At 42.8% G+C, this 19629-nt stretch overlaps 1 protein-coding gene across 8 annotated transcripts in view; it reads left to right on the forward strand.

Moving 5' to 3' along the window:
* The window catches only part of LOC132385071 (proprotein convertase subtilisin/kexin type 7-like), a 310522-nt gene that overhangs the window by 126200 nt on the left and 164693 nt on the right, over positions 1-19629 (forward strand). For all 8 annotated transcript variants that reach the window (XM_059956777.1, XM_059956783.1, XM_059956778.1 and 5 more), the window contains one exon: positions 16696-16834. In XM_059956777.1, coding sequence (XP_059812760.1) covers positions 16696-16834 — 139 coding nt within the window. The remainder of the gene's footprint in view (positions 1-16695; positions 16835-19629) is intronic.

Genomic DNA, 19629 nt, shown 5'->3' on the forward strand with positions numbered 1-19629 from the left:
GGTGAAAAGTGATTTATGTAAGTTTATAAAATCATGAGACATAGGTAGGTTAACACAAACCTTTTCTTCCCCCCCCCCCCCCACCGCCCTGGGAAAGGATATCAAAAACTAGGGGGTATAGGTTTAAGGTGAGAGGAGGAAGTTTTAAAGAGACCTGAGGGGTAATTTTATGCAGAGAACAAGCTCCCTGAGGAAGTGGTTGAGGCAGGTACAATGACAAATGGACAGGTACGTGGATTGTAAAGCTCTACAGGGATTTAGACCAAATGTAGGCAAATGAGACTAGCTCATTAGGTAGGTATCTTAATTAGCATGATGAACTGAACTGAGTTGCGAGGCTAGTCTCTGTGTTGTGTTACTCTTTGAAGGTCCTGGCTATTTTGGGGTAGGGTAACCTGGGTTAGAGAAGTGGGATTGAGTGTGGGCTCAGGAGGTTCCAATAGCCAAAGTGATTCTGGATGTTCCTTATGTCGGGAGACACAGATTAGGGAAATGAAAAATTAAGGCCATTGACAGACCAGACAAAAATGACCTGGAGAATTTTTATTTTATGTAGTGAGTGGCTGGGAAGTGAAATATATTGTTGGGGGTTTTTTTTTAGGAATACATTTAAAGGAGAATTTAAAAGGAAAGACCTTGGAGGCTGAGGCAGTGGGATTTGTTGGATATCTTGAGCACAGAGCTGGTAGAATTTTGATGGGTCAATTGGCTTTTCTTTTGTCACTGAGGTCTGCAGCGATGCTGTCATCACTCATCCATCACAGAATGTTGGCATCCCAACTGCTTGTCGAGCCATTTCCAAGGGTTGGAGTCAAGACATACATGTAGGCTGGATAAGGGACAGAAGGTTTCCTTTCCCAAGGAGAATTCAATAGAGTCACACAGCAATGTAGCATGGATACAGGCCATTTGGTACAACAAATACATGCTGACCACAGTGCCCATCTATCTAGCCCTAATTTCCTGCATTCGGCTCATATCCCTCTAAGAACTCAACCCTCCCTCTGTGGACCTATCTACGTGCTTATCCACCAGTTATTACTCTATGACCATCAGGCTTCTGAACCGGTGTGGATAACTTCACTCAGCTCAACACTAACTGATTTCACAACTTATGGAATCACTCTATAACTTATGTTCTCAGTATTATTTACATGATTTGTCTTTTGCAGATTGGTTGTTTATCAGTCTTTGTTATCTATAATTTTTCATGTATTCTATTGTATTTCTTTATTTTCCTAAGCTCCATGTACCCATCTAAGAGTCTCTTAAAAGACCCTATTGTATCCACCTCCACCACCACCGCTGGCAGCATGTTCCATGCACCCACATGTACATAATTTGACAACAAATTTACTTTGACTTCTTAAATGATACCATTGTATCTATCTTAACAATTTCCTTTAATGAGCAAGATGAATTTTGAGAGGGATAGATAGAGCAGACAGTATCTTTTTCCCAGCGTTGAAATATTTACAAGGATGTTGCCTGGATTGGAGAGCGTACCGTGTGAGAATAGTTTGAATGAACTTGGCCTTTTCTCCTTGGAGCAACGGAAGATGAAAGGTGACCTGACAGAGGCGTATAAAATGGTAAGGGGCATTGATCGTCTGGGTAGCCAGAGCTTTTTTTTTTCCCAGGGGTGAAATGGCTAACACGAGGGGGCATAGTTTTAAGGTGCTTGGAAGTACGTATGGGAGGGAATGTCAAAGGTAAGTTTTTCACACAAAGAGTGGTGGGTGCATGGAATGGGCTGCCGGCGGTGGTGGTGGAGGTGGATACAGTCGGGTCTTTTAAGAGACCCTTAGATATGTACATGGAGCTTAGAAAAAGGGGCTATGTGGTAGGGTAATTCTAGGCAGTTTCTAGAGTAGGTTACATGGTCAGCACAACATTGTGGGCTGAAGGACCTGTAAAGTGCTGTAGGTTTCTATGTTCTATGTTCATTCTAAGTGAGAGGAGGCAAGTTCAAAGGAGATGTGAGGGCAAGTTTTTTTTACACAGAGTGGTGGATGCTGGGAATTTGGTGGGAATTGAACTTCTGTCTGTGGATCAATAGTCCAAATCTTTGGGTAATTAGTCTAGTAACTTAACCATTGTGTCCTATATTCTTTTTGCTGCCATGAAAGCACCTGGCCTGTCCCATTCATAGCTCTGATCTCCACAAGGGAGAGACGGAAGTATTCCTGGTCCTAACTTGCAGTCAGTGTTGGGTGCATCCATGGCTCTGCTGCACACTCTCACTATTAGCCAAGGGAGTGGATGGCATCTAATTGCAGCTGAAGGTGGAGGGAGTGATTTCAGATAATGCAGACTATGCTGTGGCTTGTTTTCATTCTCTTCCACGCCCTGTGTGCTCCATTAGCCCTGGATGGAAAGAATGGCAAAATCCTGAGGAAAGGGTTGAGCAGTTTTGCTAAAGTGTAACTAATATTCAGATTTTTTAAAATGTTGTTCACATGTTCAGAATATCCACGTAGCTTAAAACCAATGGACTATCTTGGGTTGGGTTTTAGGCTGTGATACCGGGAAGAACTCGCTCCCTTGGCTGATCCTGAGCACAGTGTCTTGATATTTTTGACAGAGCAGCCAAGAGAACTTAGTTCTTTTGACAGAGCAGCCAAGAGAACATGCAAATAGCATCTCACATTTTGCAGATCTCAGTACTGAACTACAAAGTCAGACTACTTTCTTTCTCAAATGGGTGAAGCCAATAAAGTGTTTCCAACTGAGCCACAGTCTGATTTTTTAAAAACAAAAGATCATAAGATACAGGAGCAGAATTAGGCCGTTCAGCCTATTGAGTCTGCCATTCCATCATGGCTGATTTATTATCCCGCTCAACCCCATTCTACTGCCTTCTCCCCATAACCTTTGACACCCTGCCTAATCAAGAACCTGTCAATCTCTTCTTTAAATATTCCCAATGACTTAATCTCCACTGTCATCTGTGGCAATGAATTCCACAAGAAATTCTTCCTCATCTCTGTTCTAAATGGACATCACTCTATTCTGAGGCTGTGCCCTCTGGTCCTTAACTCCCCCACTACAGGAAGCATCCTCTCTACATCCACTCTATATCTAGGCCTTTCAATAATAAATATGTTTCAATGGGATCCCTTCTCATTCTTCTAAATTCCAGCAAGTACCAGCCCAGAGCCATCAAGTGTCTTCGTCCTTAACTTTTTCATTCTTCTGATCATCCTTATGAACCTCCTCTGAACCCTCTCCAATGCCAGCACATCCTTTCTTGATAAGGAGTTCAAAACTGCTCACAATACTCCAAGTGCGATCTCACCAATATCTTATAAAACCTCAGTTACAGAGAGACTACGGTCTGGTTTTAAAGTGCTTAACGCTAAAGTGCTTCACCAGATCTGATTCAGGTAATGTTCCCCAAAATGAAGGCCAAAGATTCTAACGCAGGAGTTCTGAACCTTTTTTTTATGACATGGAGGCTTACCATTAACCCCTCTTCTAACAGAAGGCCTCCCTGTATACCAATGGATTTATAGAATGAGCAAATTGATAAGGGCAGTGAGCTAGGGAGTATGAACAAGTCCAGGTTGTGGTTAGATACATTCCAAAGAGATTGTGGTTTTTGACTTAAGTGGGTAAATGGGACTGAGTATTGTTATTGATTGTTTATTTGGGTTGTTTTGGCAATGTTATTCCCAGCAATCTTTATCCTCCCACTAAGGGAGGATGACTAGGCAAGCCACAGCAATAACCACAGCTTGACTGCTGTCCATTGCCTCCTCCAGTTGATCTAGATAAGGCTGGAGGAGGTATTGCTGGCAGGAACTGGTATGATGCAGGTTCAATCCCAACAAAGGATGAAGATCATAAAGTTGATTCCGTTACTGGTGTCGGTGAAAATAACTAGGGCCTTCCTTCAATATCTTGGGAGCCTATTGGACCGTGACTAATTACGCTGACAAGCCTTGTTGTTTTGTTCTTAGAAACATAAAAAGCCTACTGCAGAATACAGGCCCTTCGGCCCACAATGCTGTGCCAAACATGTACTTACTTTAGAAATAACCGAGGGTTACCCATAGCCCTCTATTTTTCTAAGCTCCATGTACCTATCCAAGAATCTCTTAAAAGACCCAATTGTATCCACCTCCATCACAATCGCCGGCTGCCCATTCCACACACTCACCACTCTCTGTGTAAAAAAAACTTATCTCTAACATCTCTCTGTACCTACTTACAAGCAACTTAAAACTGTGCCCACTCGTGTTAGCCATTTCAGCCTGGGGAAAAAGCCTCTGATTATCCACACAATCAATGCCCTTCATCATCTTATACACCTCTATCAGGTCACCTCTCATCCTCTGTTGCTCCAAGGAGAAAAATCTGAGTTCACTTAACCTATTCTCGTAAGGCATGCTCCCCAATCCAGGCAACGTCCTTGTAAGTCTCCTCTGCACCCCTTCTATGGCTTCCACATCCTTCCTGTAGTGAGGCAACTAGAACTGAACACAGTACTCCAAGTGGGGTTTGACCAGGGTCCTATATAGCTGCAACATTACCTCTTGGCTCTTAAACTCAATCCCACGATCGATGAAGGCCAATACTCCGTATGCCTTCTTAACCACAGAGTCAACCTGCACAGCAGTTTTGATGTCCTATGGGCTCGGACCCCAAGATCCCTCTGATCCTCCACACTGTCAAGAGTCTAACCATTAGTGCTATATTCTGCCATCATATTTGACTTACCAAAATGAACCACTTCACACTTATCTGGGTTGAATTCCATCTGCCACTTCTCAGCCCAGTTTTGCATCCTATCAATGTCCCACTGTAACCTCTGGCAGCCCCTCCACACTACCCACAACACCCCCAACCTTTGTGTCATCAGCAAATTTACTAACCCATCCCTCCACTTCCTCATCCAGGTCATTTATAAAAATCACCAAGAGTAAGGGTCCCAGGACAGATCCCTGAGGCACTCCACTGGTGACCAACCTCCATGCAGAATATGACCCATCTACAGCCACTCTTTGCCTTCTGTGGGCAAGCCAGTTCTGGATCCACAGAGCAATGTCCCCTTGGATCCCATGCCTCCTTACTTTCTCAATAAGCCTTGCATGGGGTACCTTATCAAATGTCTTGCTGAAATCCATATACACGACATCTACTGCTCTACCTTCATCAATGTGTTTTGTTACATACTCAAAAAATTCAATCAGGCTTGTAAGGCACGACCTGCCCTTGACAAAGCCATGCTGACTATTCCTCATCATATTATGCTCTCTAAGTGTTCATAAATCCTGCCTCTCAGGATCTTCTTCATCAACTTACCAACCACTGAAGTAAGACTCACTGGTCTATAATTTCCTGGGCTATCTCTACTCCCTTTCTTGAATAAGGGAACAACATCTGCAACCCTCCAATCCCCCGGAACCTCTCCTGTCTGCATTGATGATGCAAAGATCATTGCCAGAGGCTCAGCAATCTCTTTTTTTAATGTCTATATGCTCAAGCTTTTCAATCTGCATTAAGTCATCCCTACAATCGCCAAGATCCTTTTCCATAGTGAATACTGAAGTAAAGTATTCATTAAGTACTTCTGCTATCTCCTCCAGTTCCATGCACACTTTCCCACTGTCACACTTGATTGGTCCTATTCTCTCACATCTTATCCTCTTGCTCTTAACATACTTCTAGAATGCCTTGGGGTTTTCCTTAATCCTGTCTGCCAAGGCCTTCTCATGGCCCCTTCTGGCTCTCCTAATTTCATTCTTAAACTCTTTCCTGCTAGCTTTATAATTTTCTAGATCACTATCATTACCTTGTTTTTTGAATCTTTTGTAAGCTTTTTTCTAGATTTTCAACAGCCTTTGTACACTATGGTTCCTGTACCCTATCATCCTGTCCCTGTATCATTGGAACGTACCTATGCAGAATGCCATGCAAATATCCCCAAACATCTGCCACATTTCTGTGGGACATTTCCCTGAGAACATCTGTTCCCAATTTATGCTTCCAAGTTCCGGCCTGGTATTTCCTCTTACTCCAATTAAACACTTTCCTAACTTGTCTGTTCCTACCCCTCTCCAATGCTATGGTTAAGGAGATAGAATTGTGATCACTATCTCTAAAATGCTCTCCCACTGAGAGATCTGACGCCTGACCAGGTTCACTTCCCAACACCAGATCAAGGACAGCCTCTCCTCTTGTAGGCTTATCTACATACTGAGTCAGGCAACATTCCTGAACACACCTAACAAACTCCACCCCATCTAAACCTCTCGCTCTAAGGAGATGCCAATCGATATTTGGAAAATTCAAATTTCCCACCACAACAAACCTGTTATTGTTACACCTTTCCAAAATCTGTCTCTCTATCTGCTCTTTGATGACCCTGTTACTATTGGGTGGTCTATAAAAAACACCCAGTTGAGTTATTGACCCCTTCCTGTTTCTAACTTCCACCCACAGAGACTCAATAGTCAATCCCTCCATGACTTGCTCCTTTTCTGCAACCGTGACACTATTTCTGACAGTGCCAGACCCCCACCTCTTTTGCCCCCCTCCCTGTTCTTTTTGAAACATCTAAAGCCTGGCACTCTTAAGTAACTATTCCTGCCCCTGAGCCATCCAAGTATCTATAATGGCCCCAACATCATAGCTCCAAGTACTGATCAATGCTGTAATCTCATCTGCTTTGTTCGTGATGCTTCTTGCATTAAAATAGGCACATCTCAAACCATCTGAGCGCATTCCTTCTCCATCGCCTGCCTATCCTCCCTCTCACACTACCTACAAGCTTTCTCTATTTGTGAGCCAACTGCCCCTTCCTCTGTTTCTTCAGTTCGGTTCCCAGTAATTCTAGTTTAAGCTCTCCTAGGTTTAGCCTAGCAAACCTCCCTGCCAGGATTTTGGTCCTCCTCAGATTCAAGTGCAACCCGTCCTTTTTGTATAGGTCGCGCCTGCCCCAAAAGAACTCCCAATGATCCAGAAATCTGAATCACAGGTTTTATGCAGAGCCACATAACACATGTGTCGACCCCAAATGAAAACTATTGTCCACTAAGATGCACTAGTCCAGTTTGGTGCTTACAAATTTTCATTAATTCAAAGTACATTATTATTTTGTATTTGTAGTTTGTCTTTTGTATATTGGTTGTTTGTCAGTCTTTGTGTGTAGTTTTTCATTGATTCTATTCTCTGTTCTACTGTGAATGGCTGCAAGGAAATGAATCTCAGGGTGGTATACATGTACTTTGATAATAAATTTACTTTGAAGCTCGCCATGTCCCAGCAACACAACTTGGATGTTTCTGATCTTTTATACATTGAGCAATGGAACTGATCTCTGCAATGAAGGTGCTCCATTTTTATTCAATGACCCACAATCTGCAATGCTTCCAGTCTCTTGTTCCTCATGTACAGAAACGTATATTAGGGAGTGACCATTGCCCTCCAGCATTTTGTGTGTGGTGCTTGGATTTCCAGCATCTGCAGATTTTATCTTGCTTATGATTGGATTACTGCGCTGCAAAGTTTCTTCCAGGGATGCTTACCCTGAAGAAATTTAAACCATCCCTCTGACAGGAGTCCAGTGAAACCCTCTTTCACTGCTCCTCCTCTGTGATCTCTGCTGCTCTCCAACTCTTCAACCACGTGCTCACTACCACAGCCATGTATCCTTCCTGGGAACATGTCTTTACCGCCAGCTTGTGCCACATGGCCTCCAGATTTGTTTCCAAGCTTCTCGATTCGGACCCTCTGAGGATCCCAGGTACTTGCATTCAATCGACTGCTTCTCCCACCGCGTTTTACACGCCACACTTTCTGTTGTGAGGAGATACCTTGTGTCCCTATCCCAGTCACTTCCACAACTCCGGGGTTCTCTCTCCACTGCCTGCAATGGACCTGTCCGATACTTTATCCTCCATCGGATCCATACTTTCAATTGTTGATTCTTCGTCTTTCTCATGTCTAGCAAGGATTCCATCTGGGTAGCCTCCAAGCTGATGCCATGAACATCAATTTCTTGAACTTCCGGTATTTGCACTCCCCCTTCACTATTCCCTATTCCTGATTTCCCCCCTCTTACCTCATCTCCTTACCTGCCCATCACCTCTCTTCCTTTCTTCTATGGCCTTCTGTTCTCTCCTTTCAGATTCCCCCCTTTCCAGTCCTTTATCTCTTTCACCAATTAACTTCCCAGTTCTTTACTTCACTTCCCCCTCTCCAGATTTCACCTATCACCTACTACCTTGTACTTCATCCTCCCCTCCCCCCACCATCTTACTCTGTCTTCTCATCTTTTTTCTCCAGTCCTGATGAAGGGTTTCAGCCCGAAACATTGAAGGTGCTATTTTCCTAGATGCTGTCTGACCTGCTGAGTTTCTCCAGCATTATGTGTGTGTTGCTTGGATTTCCAGCTCCTGCCGATTTTCTCATATTATAGTGGAAATACATATATAATATAATATAAAATTAAAATAAATAAATAAATTAAATAAGTAGTGCAAAAAGAAAACATAAATAGTGAGGTGGTGTATATGGGTTCATTGTCCATTCAGAAATCTGATGGCAGAGGGGAAGAAGCTATGCCTAAAACAGTGTGTGTGCCTTCAGGCTCCTGTAGCTCCTCTCTGATGGTGGTAATGAGAAGAGGGCATGTCCTGGTTAGTGGGGATCCTTAATGGTGGATGCTGCCTTTTTGAGGCATTGCACTTTAAAGGTGTCCTCAATGCTGAGGAGGCCAGTGTCCATGATGGAGCTGACTGAGTTTACAAATTTCTATAGCTTTTTCCAATCCTGTGCAATGGCCACTCCATACCGGCACATCTATAAAGCTGGAAGAGGTACTGCTGGCAGGAAGTGGTATGGTACAGGTTCAATCCCAATTTCACCACATCCCTACACTTGGATGTTTCTGCTCCTTTACAAGTATATTTTACACATTCAGGTATGGAACTGATCTCTGCAGTGAAAAACATAATGTGACCCATGTTTATTGCTCCGGGTGGAACCTCACCATCAAGGTTCAAGATTTGTTTAATGTCATTTCAGCAGACAGGAGTAAAAGGGGAGTGAAATAATTGCTACCTTGGATCCAATGCACTAAGATAAAGAACACAATAATAATAAAAATACAATAAATATAAATACATAAGATAGTTTATGTACATAGATTGTATGTCCATAAAGTGATGCTAAGTTCAGCAGTGTCTGCACATAAGGTGACTGACAGGAAATGATAAAATGGTGGTGGTTGGGGGTGTGGAGGGTGGGTTAGTGGGTGGGGGTGTTGATTAGCCTGATGGCTTGGGGAAAATCACTGTCTTGAGTCTAGTGATCCTGGTGTGGATGCTACATAGCCTCCTCCCTGATGGGAGTGGAACAAACAGTCCGTAGGCAGAGTGGGTGGCATCCTTCATGATGTAAAGGCTAACAGCAAGTTAGCCTGTCCAAACTCTCCTGCTGATCTTTGACTGAAACTGAGTGCAGTTTACATTTTCCCCACGAGCATAGGAGTCTATTCTGGGTGCAACGGGTTCCTCCCACATCCCAAGGACTTGAGGGTTGCTAGACTTATTCAGCCCTGTAACTGGTCTCCAGTGTGCAGGTGAGTGGAAGAATCTGGTGGTGGGGCAAAGGAAGAGTTCATGGGAAAATGGGAAGAATAAATTGGACAAGGATAGGTATAGGTGCATGTCCATAGGTCCCTCAAAGCTGCTACACAAGTTGATAGGTGGTTTATAAGGCGTATGGTGTGTTGGCCTTCAGTAGTCGAGGAATTGAGTTCAACAGCCGTGAGGTAATGCTCTATAAAGCTTGGAATATTGTGTTCCTTTCTGGTCACCTCATTATAGAAGGACGTGGAAGCTTTTGAGAGGGTGCAGAGGAGATTCACCAGGATGCTGTCTGGATTAGAGAGCATGTCTTATGAGGATAGGTTGAGTGAGCTAAAGCTTTTCTCTTTGGAGCGAAGGAGGATGAGAGATGACTTGATAGAGATGTACAAGATGATAAGAGACATAGATCGAGTGGACAGCCAGAGGCACTCTCTCAGGGTGGAAATGGTTAATATGAGAAGGCACTATTTTAAAGTGACTGGAAGAAAGGGATAGGGGGAATGTCAAAGATGTTTTTTTTTTACACACAGAGTGGTGAGTGCATGGAACGTGCTGCCAGGGTGGAGGTAGAGGCAGGTATGTTAGGGTCATATAAGAGACACTTAGGTGATAGAAAAATGTTAGTACAGGTCCTTCAGCTCACCATTTTGTGCCAACCTTTTAAATACTCTTTAATTTCAATCCCACACAGCCCTCCATCTTTCTATCATCCATGTGCCTATCTAAGAGTCTCTTTAATGTCACTGATGTGTCTGCCTCTACCACCACCAATACAAAAATACAACTCTGAGATTTCACACCCCCCCCCCACCCCACCACCCCATCATAGAGTCATAGAGCTGAATTGTTTGGAAAAGAACACTAGCAGGGATGATGGTAGAACAGCAATGGCTGGAATTTTTGGAAGCAGTTCAGAAGGTGCAGAATATATACATCCCAAAGAGGAAGAATTATTCAAAAGGAAAGATGACAACCATGGCTAAGAAGAGAAATCAAAGCCAACCTAAAAGCCAAAGAGAGGGCATATAATAGAGCAAAAATTAGAGGGAAAGAGGATTGGGAAGCTTTTAAAAACCAACAGAAGGCAACTAAAAACATCATAAAGAAGGTAAAGATGGAATACGAAAGTAAGCTAGTCAATAATATTTAAGAGGATACCAAAAGTTCCTTCAAATACATAAAGTGTAAAAGGGAGGCGAGAGTGAATATCGGACCACTGGAAAATTATGTTGGAAAGGTAGTTATAGAATATTTACGAGGATGTTGCCAGGACTTGAGGACCTGAGTTTTCTGGAAAGGTTGAATAGGTTAGAAATATATTTCCTGGAACATAGACTGAGAGAAGCTGTGACAGAGGTGTATTAAATTATGAAGCTATGGATAGGGTAAATGCAGCAGGCTTTTTCTAATGAGGTTATGTAAGACTAGAACTAGAGGTCATGTGCTAAGAGTGAAAGGTGAAATGTTTAGGGAGAACATGAGGGGGAGGTACTTCACTCAGAGGATGGTAAGAGTGTGGAACGAGCTGCCAACAAAAGTGGTGGATGCGGGTTTGACTGCAGCATTTAAGGGAAGTTTGGATAAGTACATGGATGGGAGGGGTATGGAGAGGTATGATCCAGGTGCAGGTCAATGGGACCAAACAGATTAATAGTTTGGCATGGACTAGGTGGGCCAAAATGCCTGTTTGTGTGCTGTAGTATTCTGTGACTTTCTTGCTGTGAACAATAAGTGCTAGCAGCTATTCAATAAAGTGACGAGAATCACCTCAACTTCTTACCTGCACAGGCAATGCATAGGATAAGGTGAATGCAAGATCAAGTTTTACTGTCTCAGTTTCCGTTGTTACTTCACCCTGAGGCTAGATGGCTGTGATCTCAGCAACTGAAGTCAACAGCTGCTACAATAATTGCCCTAATTATTTCTTTCCAATAAAAAGGGGGTGAAATAGAATACTACTTCAGAGCAATCATGCCAAGTCATGCTCAACTACAGCCAGCAGTACTGATCAGTAAACCTAAAAGAGCACTCCATTGTTAGCAGGTCCATTCAAACGCTCTTCCTGGATACCCACTCATCTGAGGTAAATTTGTGACGCAGAGATGGCAGAGGAACTGAATGTGTATTTTGCATCATTCTTCACCGTGGAAGACAACTGCAGTATACTGGACATTCAGGAGTATCAGGGAAGTGAAGTATGTGCATCTCTGATGGTCCGGGACAGTTTGGCCTTTGCTTTTGTTAGGGTGGATCCTGTGGCAGTGTTCCTTGTAGATGTGCTCAATGATATATATCCAATGGAAAGCAGCTACCACTTGCACTTGTAAAGGTGGCAGTGTAAGGACAAGATTGCAGTGTGAACTAAGCAAAGAAACACTGGGATTGTCACATAACAGTAGCAATACATTTGGAACAGTAGCAATACATTTCTGATTAGATTATGCAAGTGTGCTTTTTTAAGGTGGCTGAGTTTGGATGATAGGAATGCTCTGTTGGCATCAACTCCATTAATGATCAAAACAGCATTGTCTAACCCATCAACCAGGGATCTTAAAGCAAACAGGCTCCCCAAAGAGTGAGTCAGAGAGCACAATAAAAAAAACAGTCTTTTAGAGTGATTTTATAAAGGTGGAAAGTCATTTTAACAGAATCTCCTTTTAACGACTTCATTATGGACTTCTCAAACAATGTTTTATAACAAAGAATTTTGTTCTCTGTATAAGAGAAATGTCTTCTTTTCAAGTATTCACTGTTTTTTCACATTGGTCTTAATTTTTTGTCCTGTCTTTGGTTAGCTCAATTGATCATTGCTACACTGCAAGGCTCTGGAGTGGGTCTTGAATCCACAAACAATGGACTCAGTTGAGAATGCTGCCAAATCAGCCACATCTGATGCTACAAGGAAATAAAAGAGCCTATTTGCTATATTAAAATGACAAGAAAATAAAAGCAAGAGTAAGATACTCGGTCCCTCAATCCTGTCCCACTATTCAATACAATCATGGCTGCTTTATGCTGATCTCAACTTCTCTTAATTTTTCAAATATTAAAATATCTGTTCCTTAATGATCAGACCTCCATCACTCTTGGGATTCACTACCCTCTAAGAAGTTTCTACTGCACTTCCGTTTTAAGTGACTGCCTCTTTATTTTGTAGCTATGTCCCCATTTTTGTGGCTTTCCCATTAGTGGAAACATCTTTGTATCTACTTTGGCAATCCCCTTTATGATATTGCATGTTTGAAATAAGGTTACCCCTTATCCTTCTAAATTCCAAGGAATACGGACCCAAACTATCTAACTTCTTTTGGTAGAAAAACACTCATTCCAGCAATTAGCCCAGTGAACCTCCTTTGACTGCTTCCAGTGCAACTATATCCATTTTTTTCAATAAGTACACAATACTTGAGACACAGCTTTGAAACAAACATCCTATACAACTGTAACAAAACCTCTTATTTTCCAACTCTTTCACAATAAATGGTTAGATGTTGTTTGCCTCCTTAACTACTTGTTGGACCTGCCTGCTTGATCACCTACATCCCTCTGAACTTCACTCCAAGCTCTCTCCATTTGAATTTGTGGAATTTGTTGCCACATGCTGCTTGTGGAGACCAGGTCTTTGGGTGTATTTAAGGAAGAGCTTGTTAGGTTCTTGAATGGACATGGCATCAAAAGTTATGGGGAGAAGGCAAGAAACTGGGGTTGAAGAGGAGATAGAAAAAAAGGATCAGCCATGATTGAATGGCGGAGCAGACTCAATGGGCCAGATGGCCTAATTCTGCTCCTAGGTCTTATGGTCTTATTTAGATGATAGTCCACCTTTGATTTATCTGACTGAAATGCATGAACTCACACTTCCCCACATTTACTTCCTCCACTTGCTCATTTTATCCATTCTCTCAATCTATCCCATATCCCATTGCAAAATCTCAAATGTCCTCATCACAACATGAATTTCCATCTTTCTTTTATATCAGCAGAAAACCTGGAAACCTTGCATTTTATTCCTCCTCCAGGTCATTAGTGTAAATTGTAAACACTTAAGGGGATCACAAACTGATACTAGAGGACATAGTTTCATAGAAACATAGAAAATAGGTGCAGGAGTAGGCCATTCGGCCCTTTGAGCCTGCACCGCCATTCAGTATGATCATGGCTGATCATCCAACTCAGAACCCTGTACCTGCTTTCTCTCCATACCCCCGATCCCTTTAGCCACAAGGGCCATATCTAACTTCCTCTTAAATATAGCCAGTGAACCGGCCTCAACTGTTTCCTGTGGCAGAGAATTCCACAGATTCACCACTCTCTGTGTGAAGTTTTTCCTCATCTCAGTCCTAAAAGGTTTCCCTTTACCTTAAACTGTGACCCCTCGTTCTGGACTTCCCCAACATCGGAAACAATCTTCCTGCATCTAGCCTGTCCAATCCCTTTAGAATTTTATACGTTTCAATAAGATCCCCCCTCAATCTTCTAAATTCCAGTGAGTATAAGCCCAGTCGATCCAGTCTTTCTTCATATGGAAGTCCTGCCATCCCAGGAATCAATCTGGTGAACCTTCTTTGTACTCCCTCTATGGCAAGAATGTCTTTCCTCAGATTAGGGGACCAAAACTTCACACAATACTCTAGGTGCGGTCTCACCAAGGCCTTGTACAACTGCAGTAGAACCTCCCTGCTCCTGTACTCAAATCCTCTTGCTATGAATGCCAATATACCATTTGCCTTTTTCACAGCGAAGACTGAGGCAAAAAACTGAAGGAGCATATCTGCATCTTTTGCTTCCTGTTATTTCACCAGCTCATTCTCTAAGTACTCCCACAACTACCTTAGCTGCCTTCTTCCTATTTGTTTATCCACAGAAATTCTCACTATTTGTTCTGAATTTGTATAAACATTTCTCTCAAATTCAACTTCCTCTTCTGAGGAGCTTTATATCTTAAAAAGAGGAGATTTACCAGGATGCTGCCTGGATTAGAGATCATACCTTATTAAGGTAGGTCGAGCAAGTTAGGGCTGCCATTGTTCTACAAACTTGCCTCCTAGCTTTTATTTTCAGTCCACCTTCAACACCACCACCTTTGTGCTCATCTAACTGTCGTTCTTCAATTTAAAAATAGTGGTTTTGATCCTGTGGTGTTCAATCTCAAATTGTATCTTCAGTCCAATCATATTGCAGTCAGTACTTCCCTGTGGATCTTTAAATGCCAGATCTTGTATTAATCCTTCCTCAATTCTCATAACCAAATGTGAAACTGCTTGTTCTTGAGTAGGTTGTGCAATACATAGTTCTAAGAAGCAGATGCTGATGTGCACCACAAATTATTTTACATTACTCTTGCCAGTTTGATTCATCCAGTTAATAAGTAGATTAAAATCTCCATGACAATCACAGTTCCTTTTAAATGTGCTCTAGAGATTTCTGTATCTACACATGTTCTGCCCTCTCAAGTGTTCACATTCCTGATGACTTCAGACAACACCCACCATTACCTTAAGTGCAAGCTGACCCACCTTTTCAAATTTTATGCTATTTGTTCTACTCTTCCAGTTTTGTTAACCACTTTTATTAAATTTAACATTAATGATGAGTGTGTTGTTTACTGGTATCATGCAGCAGTTAACTCTGGCACATTCAAGTACTAAATGCTGGAGGTCAGGCAGCATCTATGAACAGGAATAAACAGTCAAAGTTTTGGGCTGAAACCCTTCATTAGGACTGGAAAGAAAGTGTGAAGAAGCCAGAATAAGAAGGTGGTGGAGGAGGAGTGATAGATGGAAGGGGTAATGGGCTGAAGAAGAAGAAGGAAGATGTGGGAGAGGATGGTGAACCATGGAAGAAAGGGAAGGAGGAGGCCACCAAAGGAACAGGTGAGGAGGAGAAGGGGGAGGAGGGAGAATTTACCAGAAGTTAGAGAAATTGATATTCACATTAATCACATGTCACTCTGCACGACCACCTGGCAATGACCTGATTGAAGAGTTAGAAGACTGAAGGAAATGTAGTGTTGGGTTGGGGTGGTGTTGTCGTTTGTGGAATTACGACTGTTTAGTACATAGGGAGGGTACCAAACCACATACCACAAACATCTGCAAAGCATTTAATTGGCTATTTAAAATGATCATACTGCACACAGATGAAGGGAAAACTATCCAATAAATTCAATTCCACCCAAGGGCAGCATGGTTCGAGTTGTGTATTGCAGCACAGTCATGGGTCAGCAGAGTGAACAACTGTGGACTGAGCACACAGCCCCCGTGCTCAGTGTGATGGTGTTGGAGATGCTGCTCCCGATCTGGACTGACTGAGTTCTCCCAGTCAGGAGGTCTAGGATCCAGTTGCAGAGGGAGGTGTTCAGTGCAGCTGATCACTTAGGTTTTTGTGACAAAATTGTGTCTGTGAATTACACAGTGAATGGTAAATATGTTAGGTATGGCTTTTGTCAGAGAAGTATTAACCCCATGGTGGTGTTCTATCATTGATGTTGCCCCATCTGTTACACAAGCAACAATGTTGGTGAGCAGACTGTCCTTCTCTTTGAAAAGTTGCTCAACAACCTGAAATATTGACTCTACCTTCTGAAGGGAAAGAGAGGGAAGAGGGAAGCAGTAGTGAGAGGAGCAGACAGGAGATTCTGTGGACGTGAACGGTATGTTGCCTCCCAGATGTCAGGGTCAGGGATGTTTGAGATCACATCCATAGCATCTTGGAGAGGGAGGGAGAGCAGTCAGATGTCTTGGTACATGTTGGTACCAATGACATAGGAAGGAAAAGCAAAAAGGTCCTAAAGAGTGAATTTAGAGAGCTAGGTAGAAAGCTGAGAAGCAGGACCTCCATGATAGTTATTTCTGGATTGCTGCCTGTGCCACACATCAGTGAGGGTCTTGTATCCCTAGTAAAACTTTTTATATGCATTTACTTTGGTTATGTTGGTCTGTCCTGGAACGTTCCTCAGTAGGAGCTATGAAAATATATAACCATCGAAAGAATTGATTGGCATTCTCTATGAATATTTATCACACTTCTTGAGGGCATCATTAACCTGTGAGAATATTTTCCATGCTAATGATTGATTTCTAACTCCTTCATCTAGGCTGCATTACAGCATGGTGTCATGGCAGGCCGCCACGGCTTTGGAAGTATTTTCGTGGTGGCCAGTGGCAATGGAGGGCAGTATGAGGACAACTGTAACTACGATGGTTACGCAAACTCCATCTACACCGTTACCATCGGTATGTAGCTATTCAAGGATTCATACTGGGCGAATCACACAATCAGATCAAGGTTGAGGGGGGTAGTATTTGCTGAAGTATTCATGGTGACATCTGCCAATGGTATTCTGATGATTCAATGAAGAGTTGTGTATGATTCAAGCAAAGTGGGTCCCCCAAATGTTTTTATACTGAATCCAGGCTGTAAGGTGACAACTGCATACACAAATTGCTGGAGGAACTCAGCAAGTCAGACAGCATACTGTATATGTAGGGAAACAAACAGTTGATGTTTCAGGCTGAGACCCTTTATCAGGACTCTATAACAGTCTCCACCTCCCTCACTGGCCTGTCATGCCCCTCACCTGCATCTGCTTATCACTTGCCAGCTCTTGCTTCACTCCTCCCCAACCTTTTTATACTGTCCATCTCTTCTGTTCCTTTTCAGTCTTTATGAAGGGTCTCAGCCCAAAACATCACATGTTTATTCACCTCCATAGATGCTGCCTGACCTGCTGAGTTCCTCCAGCATTTTGTACATGTTGCTCTGGATTTCCAGCAACTGCAGAACCTCTTGTGATGATGGCAGTTTTATTTTACAGAATGATCAGGGGAAGCTGTATGCTGAATACTTTTGTTTCAGTAAATGATTTGCAAAGGATATTAAAGTTGCTTGTGCCTTTTGTCCCAATAATGGAATCTTCTGACCCTGCCTTGAGATTGAGATTGAAATATGGTCTCCAAACACCACCCCACTGACTGTTCTAAATAAATAGAGCTTCATCCAGTCTCCTCAGCTCAGAGCTTCATACTGCTCTCCACGGTACATCTGTAGAAATTTGCAAGTGTCTTTGGTGACATACCAAATCTCCTCAAACTCCTAATGAAATATAGCCACTACTGTGCCTTCTTTGTAACTGCATTGATATATTAAGCACAGGATTGTGATGGGGCAAGTAAATTTGACTGAAGTTAACCCCTCTGATTTGAGACCCTGATGGTTGAGTCCTTGAACACTCCCGCCAGTTAGTTGGCACAGGTTTCAAGGCTACCCCCCCTCCCCAGGTACACCATCAGGGCCTGGCACCTTATGAGGGTTCATTTTTTGAAAGATGTTCTGATGTCAGCCTTTAAGACAGAGATCACAGGGTCACCAGGTGCTCTAGGGATTTGCACAAGTGTAGTTTTAGTCTCCCTTTGAAAGCATGCATGAAAGGTGTTGAGCTCATCTGGGAGTGAAGCATCACAGCCATTCGTGATGTTAGGTTTCACTTTGTAGGAAGTAATGGCCTGCAAACCCTGCCAGAGCTGACGTGTATCTGATTCCATCTCCCACCCTCAATGGAAATGTTTTATTGCCCTTGAAATAGCCTTCCAGAGATTGTACCTGGACTTCCTGTTTAGTACTGGATCACCAGTCTTGAATGATCTAGCCCTCAGCAGACAATGAATCTCCTGGTTCAAACAGGCCTTTGATGTAGGTATGTTCGATATGTTCTTGAAGGCACACACTCATCCACAAAGGTCTTAATAACTGTTACTGAACCTTGTGGTGGGGGTCCCTGATGATTGTTGCTTTCCTACGAAAGCACTATTTGTAGATGTGCTCAGTGGTGGGGAGGGCTCTATCTGTGATGAACTGGGCAGTATCCACTACTTTTTGGAGGGTTTTCTATTCAAGGGTATTGTTGTTTCCATAACAGGCTGTAACACAATATACTCTCCACTACACATTTATATAAGTTTGTCAAAATTTTAGATGTCATGTTGAATCTTCACAAACTTCTAAGGAAGTAGACGCACTGTCGTGCTTTCTTCATAATTGTGCTTGCCTGCTAGGCCTAAGACAGATCCTCTGAAATGGTAATACGAAAGAATTTAAAGTTGCTGACCCTTGCTTCCTCTGACCCCACAATGAAGACTAGCTCATGGACCCCTGGTTTCCTCCTGAAGTCAAAGATCAGCTCCTCATTCTTGCTGACATTGAGTAAGAGGCTATTGTTATGGTGCCACCCTGCCAGATTTTCAATCTCCCTCCAATATGCTGATTCATCACCACGTTTGATTCAGCCTATGACAGTGGTGTCATCGGCAAACTTAAATATGGCATTGGAGCTGTGCATAGCCACACAGTCATAAGTATAAAGCAAGTAGAGCAGGGAGCTAAACACATAGCCTTGTGGTGAACCTAAGCTGATGGAGATCATGGAGATGTTTTTGCCAATCCAAAATGACTGTGGTCTACTAGTGAGGAAATCGAGGATCCTATTGCACAAGGGGATACTGAAGCCAAGATTTTGGAGATTATTGATTAGTTTTGAGGGGATGATGGTATTGAATGCTGAGCTGTGGTTGATAAAGAGCATCCTTTTGTATGTACCTTTGCTATCCAGATATTCCAGAGTTGAGTATAGAGTCAAATGGGATGGCATCTGTGAGGACCTGTTGCTCCGGTAGGCAAATTGGAGCAGATTCAAGTCCCTTTTCAGGCAGGAGTTGATATGTTTCATCATCAACCTCGCAAAACACTTCATCACTGTGGATGTAAGTGCTACCAGACGATAGTCATTGAAGCAGATCACCACGTTCTTCTTAGGCACCGGTATCATTGAAGCAGGTGTGTACCTCAGACTTCCAAAGCGAGAGGTTAAAGATCTCAGTCAACACTCCAGCCATTTGATCTGCACAGGTCTTTGGTACTTGGCCATGTACCCCACTTGTTGTCCTAATCTCTGTAGCCTTGCTCTTTAACCTCTCCATGTATGCAGATAGGAGAAGGACAGCCAAGTGATCCGATTTACCAAGATGTGGTCCGG

This window comes from Hypanus sabinus, chromosome X2 (assembly GCF_030144855.1).
Source record: "Hypanus sabinus isolate sHypSab1 chromosome X2, sHypSab1.hap1, whole genome shotgun sequence".
In the NCBI taxonomy this organism is placed as follows: Eukaryota; Metazoa; Chordata; class Chondrichthyes; order Myliobatiformes; family Dasyatidae; genus Hypanus; species Hypanus sabinus.